This window comes from Taurulus bubalis (genome assembly GCF_910589615.1).
Source record: "Taurulus bubalis genome assembly, chromosome: 6".
In the NCBI taxonomy this organism is placed as follows: domain Eukaryota; kingdom Metazoa; phylum Chordata; class Actinopteri; order Perciformes; family Cottidae; genus Taurulus; species Taurulus bubalis.
The window spans coordinates 16,752,138-16,762,691 of NC_136594.1; the positions used below are offsets into that span (position 1 = coordinate 16,752,138).

The following is a 10,554-nucleotide window of genomic DNA, read 5'->3' on the forward strand; positions in this document are numbered from 1 at the left end:
TTTAATTTCTCGCAGAAATATTTGTTTAAAAGACAACAGTTTTATGCTCCAACAAGAACACTTTATTTAGCTTTTTACTGTATAATGTCCTGAAAATTGTTTTTTTTCTTAATTTTGAGCATGATAAAAGGCACAAAACTTAAAGAAAAATGACAACACTATATATATTAAATTGTAACCCCAAGATTTTGAACAAAACATGCAAAATCCTTTTAAAGAGGAGAATCCATCTCTGATTCAACATGTCATGAATTGAGACTATTGTATTGAGTGTTGTACATCATCCTTGATATTTATCTAATTGAGCAAAAATTCTAATTAACGTAGCTGATCCTGTCCCAATCCCTCATATTGAATATGTAGTATAGCACATTAAACTAACATCTACGTTCAAGTAGCAATTTAAAAACGATTTATTTGTGCCATTACTAGCTCTGAACGACATCAACGTGTTTGTACACTGTTATGCAGTAAAACAGCACAAGAAGACACATTTATTTAATTATAAAAAGGTATCCAACTAATGTTAAATTAACATGAGGCGGCTGGTTCTAACGGCTTTGAGTACCTGTTATATCCAGCATGAGGTCTTTGATGAGGTGACCCACAATTGCGTAAGCCACAGCGACCACAACCAGAGCGGCCACAAGGAGGTAGATTAGAGATTTAGGGAGCTGGATGAGGTCCCTAGAGGGAGGCTTGTACTCCTTGTACAGAGGATCCACATTTTGAACCAAGTACTGGAATGAAAGTCCGCCTTCACTTGTGTAGTTAACGTTGTCCATATTCCCAGAGTAGGAGCCTCACTTCCTCCAATGAGTAGTAGTTAATTTATTATATTTCAAAGCGAAGATGTTCCCAATTAGATTCATCCACTTGCTCAGGTGTCGCTCCCTAAAATGAAGAGAGAAAGAGTCAAAGTTTACTTCCTAAATATAATTATTCTATCCTTTAACTAACTTTACTATAAGGCAGATGGAAGAGTGACCAACATAAAAACAGACCAGTGAATAAATGCACCCACCTGTCAAGACCAAATTATTGCAGTTTCCAGATTAAACACATTTGGATCTTTGCAGTGCCGTTTCACATCCTGTTTCATGTTTAATATCATATTGAATTCATCAGTTCATCCTCCACCAGACATCAGGACATGCCGGACAGCCTCTGTGCCTCTCTGCTGCATGCTTCGTCCTCTCTGCGGAAATAATCCAGACTATGGGCAGTGACACAGAGGAGAGAGCGAGAGAGAGAGAGAGAGCGAGAGAGAGGAAGGAAGGGAGGGATTACACTTCCAATCACAGCAACTAACAATCAATCCCCCTCATCCCCACCCCCTCCCACACAGATTACTTAATCCACAATTAGTTTTGCTTCCCCCTCTAATAAAAGGATAAACCAAATCTTTGCCAAGAAATTCTAAATAGTTTTGACGTCATTGATAAATTAATGTAATCCTCCAGACTTCCTGACTGGAATGGTTGAAATTAGATTTGTCTCAACTCAGTAATATAATAATCTCTTTGGTCTCGGCAGAAAAGGTAAAACATTTGATAAATAAATCATTAATAAATAAATATAAGCATCCAGACTTCCTGGCTGGAATGGTTGAAATTAGATTTGTCTCAATTTAGTAATATAATAATATATTTGGTCTCAGCAAAAAGATGAAACATTTTTTTTTATGTCCATAATCTCAATTTATTGGGTGCTACATTTGTTGAATTGGTGAATATATTAGAGGGAAAGTAACCTGATAGCTGGCCATTTTGAGGTAGTTACTGGTACTTGACTTGAGTATTTCCATGTTCTGCTATTTGCACCTACAACCTCTTACAATATCAAAGCAGTTAACATAAAATAACACAGCATATCACGGGGCTGCATAATGGATATTTTTTTGGACTGCACGACTCTTAATCGCAATTAGTATTTTTACATGACACATTGAGTATGATTACAGAGGTGTTGCTACTTCACTTCTTCCACCGCTGCTAACCAGGTGACCACACACCATCATTTTAACCACAAACTGTATTATTATTATAAATGTGTTGTATGATTTTAACACGGTGAACAACTAAAAACATAACAGGGGTCGCAGTATTTCGACTTGTTTAACATGAGAAAGGAAAGCACGGGACTAACGTTGCACTTCACGTTAGCTAGCTAGCAAACCGTTAAATCAGCCGTTACGTTACTCAACCGCTAGCGTTACCGGTCACGACATTTGATTGAAGGCAACATGTAAAGCATTTGTTCGCAACATAGTATAACTACATAATTATAAACGCGGAGCTAAAGGAAGTGTTACATGTTGGAGCCGTTAGCTCAAACCAGTGAATGCAACCAAAGGAGTGTCTTAGCTAACGTGAGTTTAGCTGGTCAGTAAGAATTGAGGCATCTTTCATCTTTTACTATGTTATATTATACTCAATGACAAGTAACGTCCCCCTATTTATCTTCTCTCGACGGGCATTATTTGTGCATTTTTCACATGTGTGTGTGTCTGTGTGTTTCTTTCCATTCAGATTTATTCCCGCGGAGTCAAACCTAAATGGATTTTTTCTTCGACGACCTCACGTCGCCTTCCGCCTCACGGTCCTCCTCTAAGAGCGGACATGAAGAGCCACAGATGATCTCCGGCCATCGTCCCACACCGGAGACCGGCGAGTCAATAAATATGGTATTTTTGAAAAGTACAACAGCAAATAAACTTTTGAAAACTAAAAATACTACTGCTGATAAAAATAATTTGAAAAATCTTGTGAAAGCACGTTGGGGCAGCATAATGTGTCTTGTGATGATGAATAATGTAAATATAAACCCAGGTCTCCCCAAAAATTAACATTTAATTCTTCCAACACGAAAAAAAATATTTTTTGGGATCTATGAAATCATACCTGACCAGTTGATGTTTACTGTCAGCCCCTTGGTGATGATGAAAGAGTTGTATTTTATTGTCCTTGGCAATATAGACAGAAGACACCGACCCGTCAAAAGGGAGGTCCTCCAGCACGAACATGACTGAGAGTCAAGAGAAGCATAGCAGGTACACCTTACCTATTCAGTCCAATCCATTTACTGAAGTGATCATTCACATAGGAGGTACTTTTTCTGGAGCAGTTAAGTTTGTCTGGACAGTACTCTCCTGTTCCTCAGTAAATATACCAGTTAGGGGTAAAGCCACATTCAAACTGCATTTATGTCAATATCTATTGTAGATCAAGTATAGATGACATCAGCAGGAGAGCCCAGGTACTGGTGGAAAAGATTAATGACAGCCGCACCACTGACCAGAAAGTGTTGGACAGCTTCCAGGAGAAGTTAGTGGAAAAGGTACAACACTTATGTCGTGCTTCTGGTCCACTGCTGTATACATAATTCCCAAATACTCTGGTCATGACTTTTCTGTTTGGCCTGAATGCACTTAATGCCTGTTAATTAAAACACAGATTGTGGAGTGACAGCTACACTTTATTGTTTTATTGTGTGTCTTGCACCGTCTCTGTCCACAAATGTTCCAATGTGGTCAATGAACAGATTTTACCTCACATTTTATTCTCCAGGTGACAGAGGTGTGTCAGCAGATGAAGGATCACATGTACACAATCTATGAAGAGAACAGCAATGAGATGCAGGTGAAACTGCAGGAGTTGTCAGAGGTGCTGGAAAGCTGCACTAAGCTGAACAGTGAGCTCACAGAGGCCAGCCAAGCGCTGGCAAATCTCAGAGGGGGCCTGGCCGTTAGCAAGACATCAAAACCTTGATAAACTAGCTATTAAGATGTTTGTATGGTTTTTGGACGAGTTTGAAATTAGTCAAAGTGTTTTTTAGTTTATTGTGTTGAGTATTCAGAATAGTTAACTTTATCCAAATGCTGGAGTGAATAAGATTTCTCCTTTTGATTCTCTTTTCCTCTTTTCCCAAGAACACACACTAGACTGCGTCTTTGTTGTAAGGACAGTAGTGCCCTTCACAGCTCATGATTGCAGTCAAAGAATACAAAAAGTAAACCTATATATGTACAATTTCCGTATTTGTTGATACAATTAATAAAACTAACAAGAACAAAATAAACCTCATCATTCGTCTCAGGTTTTAACATCAGAACAGATGACAAAGCTTTTCGGACCTACAGTAATTTACATAATATAATAATGTTCATGACAACAGAAGATAATTGAATTTAAATTGGGCAGATTTTTTAATATGCTATCTTTACATACTGTATATTTCCTCCATTCAACGCCATATATTTACATATTATCACAAAATAAACAGACTTAAAAAGCCACAACTTTTACATGCACAATGCATAGTCAGTGCCTGACGTATATTTCAGATGTCCTAACTGTACAAATGTCACCACAGTTGGACTCAATGCCGAGTTAGGTTGACCTTACATATTCACCAAATATGCCAAACAGTGATAGACGAGCCGTCTATCACAAGTTTGAAAACATATACATATAATTATGCATATGTGTTTTTTCCCACCAGGTAAAGTTTATAATGTGAGGTAGATTAAGTGCACTTCATGTTTCTACACATATGAGCTTGCTGAACGAGAAACAGATAGCACAGCACTAATCAAATACAATTTAACCTTTACTTTTCAACAGTGAAAGACTGCAGCCCGGTGATTGCTCTGCCCAGGATCAAAGCATGAATGTCATGAGTTCCTATAAACAAAAATGAAAAAAAACATGATAAATAATGTGTTTGTCACAGTTCAGTAAAAATCCAGAAATTTTAGTATAGAGGTTGAGGTGGCATTTTACAAACCTTACTTAGCCCTCTATAATAACAATAATAATCAAGACATAGCGTTCTGAACTATGTCTCTTAATCAACCTGTAGTAATAATGCACTGCCGGCCACAAGTTTTAAGTTTGAAATCATTTTCTCTTCAATCATGCCGTCCGTCAGTCCTTATGCTAAAGATGAAAACTAGATGCACCCACTGGTGTGTGCCTACCCTCGTATGTGTTGACGGCCTCCAGGTTCATGACGTGCCGGATTATGTGGTACTCATCTGAGATGCCATTTCCTCCCAGCATGTCTCTGGCTTGTCTGGCAATATCCAAAGCCTTGCCACAGCTATTCCTCTTTAGCATGGAGATCATATCTGGTGCTGCTCTATTAGGATAAGAACAAACACATTTAAGAATACATGTTTTCAGTAGTAGAGAGGGACAGACATTTAAAGACAGACAGAGAAGACTCACTTCTTTTCATCAATAAGTCTTCCCAAGACCAGACAGGACTGCAGCCCAAGGGTGATCTCTGTCAGCATGTCAGCCATTTTCTTCTGCATCAGCTGGTTCCTGGCCAGTGGCACCCCAAACTGGATTCTGATTAGAGGAGCGAAAGAAATGAAAACCAAACCCTTTCTTTAAAAAAGAAAAACCTGAGGCTGGCATAACACAAGGAGATAATGTGGATTTCTACAGTGTGTTTAACACTATTCTCACTGGAGACGGCTTTTTTTACGTCTGTAAGATCGCCTGAACTTATCTTCAGAGAGCGCACATACGGTAGACGGAACGTCATGTACCTGTCCAGAGTGTACTGTCGGGCAGCGTGGAAGCAGAATTCAGCAGCTCCCAGAGCTCCCCATGCAATGCCATACCGGGCGTTGTTCAGACAGCCAAAGGGACCCTGGTAGAAAAGGTCAACAGAAATGTCAGATTTAGGTGAGGTCTATTAGGTTTTCAGTTGAACTTGATCTAAGAGGGCAGCAACGTACAGCTAGGCCAGAGACGTTGGGCAGTAGGTTCTCCTGGGGAACTTCCACTTCATCCATCAGGATCATGCCAGTGGCAGACGCCCTCAGCGAGAACTTGCCCTCAATTTTGGGGGTGGCTAAACCCTTCATTCCACGCTCCAAGATGAAACCGCGCACTTTGCCATCCTCACACTTGGCCCACACCACTGCAATGTCGGCCACGGGGGAATTTGTGATCCTAAAAGAGGAAGGAGAGTGAGGGACAAGAAAACACATTAATTGCACGATGACACATTGAAGTATTTCACTTCAAGAGCTTGCCGCTTGGTACAGACCAAATTATTAATTCAAGTTTTATTTTAGTAGTGTTGACTGGTCTAAAATGCCAGTCTATCGCTAAGCTACATTATGAGAGAGGAGCAGGTTTTTTCAACTCGTGTGATGAACTGCATCTGGTAGGATTTGTATACATGCTGGAAGCTCTGCACTTAATGTTATCTTCACATCATTAGTCTGCACTAAACACTAGACCTCCAACTGTCAGATGCATTGAATTAAATCTACAGCAGTAGGTAGTAAACAGAGGAGTGTACATTTAAACTACCGTACAGTCCAAAACAAAGTCGACACTTGGGCAGAATTCATTTCAAATATTCTGCTTTGCAGCACAGTTATTTTGACATAATTAATTATTTTAATTCTATGAGTTTTCCTCAGTCTATAGGCTCCTTTTACACCAATGAACGCAAACAAACAAGCATCTAATAACACATCTAAAACACTCATCTTTGTCCAGCACTGGCCTCCGTATATTTGTTCCATTCTGAGTTTAAAATAGAAGACAAAAGCATTTTGTATGTGTCTGTGGACCTACCAGGTCTTGGCTCCACTGATGGAGAAGGTACCGCTGGACGGGTTGTATTTGGCCTTGGTCTCCATACTGCTGGGATCACTGCCGTGGTTGGGCTCTGTCAAGCCAAAACAGCCCAGGATTTCTCCTCGAGCTGTGAAACAAATGACAACATGATGGACAATCTAAAGACCGTCCTTTGCCATGTTTTACAATGTCATGTACAAATTCAGAAAATGTCCCTCTCACCAAGCCGGGGCAGGTACTTGTCCTTCTGGGCCTCGGTGCCATAAGCATTGATGGGGTGCATGACCAGTGAAGACTGGACACTCATGACGGACCGATACCCGCTGTCCACTCTCTCAACCTCTCTGGCAATCAAGCCGTACGCCACATAACTAGTGCCTGCACAGCCGTACCCTGCAGGGTAAATAAAACGGTGTAAAGTAATCCTCACCCCAACATTTAGAAAACACATGTAAAGGCACAATTAAGAAATACTGCAGAAAAAAGATCATCTTTCTCATATAGTCTGTTGGCCAATAATGATAATGTAGTATTGTTTCTGTTTACCTTTAATAGTTGGGCCCAAGACACCCAATTCTCCCATCTCTGAGATAATCTCACGGTGGAAATCTGTGGCACGGTGCATGTTGGGGAAATAGAAACAGACAATTAAATATTAATATTAAGAAAATAAAAACATTTTTGGACACCGAAACTAGCCGATAAGCTGCAACTCGAGAAGTGAGTAAAAAGCCAAAACCTGACTTAGCGAAGACAACACCAAAGAAAGTAATTATTCTTAGAGCTTGACATATGTTAGTCTATGTGTTTGTGTTTCTGGATGAACTGTTTGTTAAACAGCAGCTGAGAGGAGTAAACTTAGACCAAAGATGTTGCTCTGCAACAGAATGGCAATGAAACGTTCTGTGTGCTTTGCTTACGTTCATGTCTGTTGGCCATGAGGACGCGGGGCATGAGTTTTTCCTGACAGTAGTCGCGGAAGGAGTCCCGGATCATGATCTCCTCCTCTGTCAGCTGACCCTCCAGATTCAGGGCATCCTGCCAGTTGAACAGCACCTTGGCTGAGGGGCAAAGCATGTCCACAGACACATGCAGTGGTTATGTCACTGTGACATGTGACAGAAGAACATGTGAAGGAATCTGAACGGACCAGGTTCAACTTATTAAAAATCCACTTACGTGCCTTCGCAGGCTTTTTGATTTCTTCAACATCTAAAAAGGGAGAAAAATGTAGACAAATTGCACTCATCTCCTGTGAGTTTATTATTTTTTTTATTTTTTTTGCACAAAAGTGAAGTGTGTTTCCTTCATCACTGGTGATATTTCCCTAAAGACAGTACTTTACCCTTTCTTTCTAAATATTCAAAGAATTAATAAAGACATGTAAATGTACCTTTGACAGCCGTAGCAGCGGTGCCCTGGGCTCTGGATGCAGTGATAGCAGCACATTTTTGGCTGTTGGTCAGCAGACGGGTGACAGCACCTCTGAGAGCCATCTGTTTACTGCATAAAGAGGAAAAGGAGATTTAAAGTTGTATTATTTAAGTAGGCATAACGACATGTTTTGGCCACTAAATCCCAGGCAGTGTACAACTAAATTAAATATATCAAATATATAATATACATTGTGCTACAAGTTACGTAATTAGCTTTGTACAGTTCTTTCTTTATATTTGGCTCATAAACACTCTTAGCGTTTGAGCAAACATTATTATTATAATCACTTTAGGCAGAACTTAAGTTAGTGGTTTGGTTATTGATTAGGCATCGTGTTATATTACTATTTAAAATGTTTTCTCAGTAAGAAAATTCAAATGTTAAGACACTCATCTGAACAAAATAGCATGCAGTCTCTTTGTGACCAAACTCCAATAAACTAAATCCTAAATCGACTTGTCCATGCAACAATGTTAATATTTAGTGACTTTCTTTCTAAGGAAACCTTGGTCTACGGTACCTTATTTTCTTCTCCTTTATCCAATGATCTGAAGACTTGACGCGGTGAGGCTATATAGAAAGTCACTTAAATAACATTTCGCCGGTTGTGACGTCACCGGGATACATAACGTGAAACATGGGAGCTCTCTCCCTCCATGACAGGTGAGGCAAAACACACTGGAGGCAATGCACGACCTATAGTTGTGCAACGCATGGAAGTTATGCAACCAACGCTGCTCGACAGTCTGTAAGAGTGGACGGTGGATTAAATAACATTTACGCGGGGAATTTATCTGTTGGGGATGTCTGAAGCTGCTTCCTTGCCGACTATAGCGAACTGCTCGAGTTATTTAGTCGGTGTGTGAATGCATGTACCAAACTGTATCCACACTCAAAATGGCGCATATGGATTGCCGTGTGTCCCGGGATGTGTGGAGGGTGTCGGCCCACGCCCTCCCAGCTCATTGGCTGGTAAAATAAGGAGCCGGGTACTAAATGGCTGTATGTCACTTTGTATGTCTCAACCTTTGTAAGTGACACTGCTCCTGATAGGGGAGCCAGTGGTCTATATCAATAATAGTCATATAATGTGGGGGTAAGCGGTGTTTACCCGTGGTGCGCTAATATTGTGAGGACAATGTAGGTACGGTTGGAAAGAAAGGGACAAACAATGAAAAGACAAATTATCAATAAAAGCTATTGAGACCAAATGTTTTGAAATTGTTTAGTATGAACATCAGCCTGCATTTTAATAAGAAAAGACATGACCTCGCAATGTTACTCGCTATTGTTCATATTTGTTTCTGGATAAAAGACAAGTCAGTTATCTACATTGACTTTACAAAGAAACATTTTACCAGGAAGTTTGGTAACATGCACATCATTTACATGTCTGTTTGACTTACTGACTGATACTTAAGATGCCTAAAATGCTCTCACACTTTTCTTAAGAAACTTGATAACATTTCCTACCTTTAAATTATTACTGGCACACCTGACACCTTTGTGGCCAGAGGTGGGGCAGAGCATTCACTTGTCTGTCACAGTTCAACATCCAGCCAGTAGAGTTATAAAAAAAAAACACATGTGACAGTCTCTCCTAAATTGACCGTATACTTTAATCTGCTAGTGAAACCTATTAATTACTCTCATATAGAAAACATATGTTCCTCCTAGAAGTGTACCCTGGGATGCTGTGGTGGAAGACCATCATCTATGGCGGCCATATAAATACCATATACAATGTTAATTGGTATACAGAATTACAAGGAGCTAAATGTACTGAAAGTATCAAATTATAAGTGTTGGTGATGCGGAATGTATTATTATATCATTCCATTGTGATCAGCATTTTAAGGTGTATTTTTGAATACTTTACATACTTCTGGGTAGTTTAATCTATAACAATGAATCACGTTATACACTGATCATACGGAAAACCCTTGGCAGAGTAAATGTATTTATCTGTAGTAGAAATCAAAGGTATAAAGTGGCATGAAAATACGTAATAGACAAAAAGCTCTCAATTTTGAGTTGAGTAATGCATTTCACTGTGCTCTTTCATTTATTGGGTGTACTTTCTCTCACACAAGCACATTAATAGGGTTAAGATAATAATGTAATAAATAAAACTCTCTGATTTGGATTTAATCTTAATCATAGAAAGGGAATCAGTCATTTCAAACGTCTTTCTAAATTGATTAAGTGGATTGTAGAAACACATTATAGTCTATCGACGCTCTCTGCACATTCCACTGAAGTAGCGGCAAGCCAAATGGTTTTGTTCCGCTCAGACGCACTCTGATTGGCTGTCGCAGCTGTCAGTTCCCCGGCTCTGCTCTCCGATTGGCTGCCTCTCCTCTCCGTGAGCCTGGAATGCGCCGTGTTTCAGTTTGGTTTGGGCTGGTCTCTCTGGAACTGTTATTGATGATTTCCCCCTCGACATGTCTTTGGTAACCGTCCTGTCTTACGTCTGATCAGCAGCGAAGGAGCCGAGCAGTGTGTGAGA

The 10,554-nt window shown here is 39.9% G+C and overlaps 1 protein-coding gene across 1 annotated transcript; it reads right to left on the bottom strand.

Moving 5' to 3' along the window:
• Window positions 1-4,545: 4,545 nt before the first annotated feature.
• Window positions 4,546-8,597, bottom strand: gcdha (glutaryl-CoA dehydrogenase a). The gene is made up of 12 exons (XM_079220361.1): window positions 8,566-8,597; window positions 8,002-8,111; window positions 7,788-7,820; window positions 7,529-7,669; window positions 7,155-7,217; window positions 6,831-7,001; window positions 6,606-6,735; window positions 5,753-5,969; window positions 5,561-5,664; window positions 5,232-5,357; window positions 4,982-5,142; window positions 4,546-4,685 (listed from the first exon to the last, which is right to left on the bottom strand). Exons 2-12 carry the CDS (start codon window positions 8,102-8,104, stop codon window positions 4,612-4,614), a joined length of 1,323 nt encoding a protein of 440 aa, XP_079076487.1. The 5' UTR covers window positions 8,105-8,111; window positions 8,566-8,597; the 3' UTR covers window positions 4,546-4,611.
• Between the last annotated feature and the right edge of the window lie 1,957 nt (window positions 8,598-10,554).

Coding starts and splice junctions, on each gene's coding strand:
- gcdha (XM_079220361.1), bottom strand. CDS start 8,104: ATGGCTCTCAGAGGTGCTGTCACCCGTCTGCTGACCAACAGCCAAAAA. Junction 7,670..7,787: donor CAAAAAGCCTGCGAAGGCAC/GTAAGTGGATTT, acceptor TTTGCCCCTCAG/CCAAGGTGCTGTTCAACTGG. Junction 5,143..5,231: donor AGACTTATTGATGAAAAGAA/GTGAGTCTTCTC, acceptor TTATCCTAATAG/AGCAGCACCAGATATGATCT.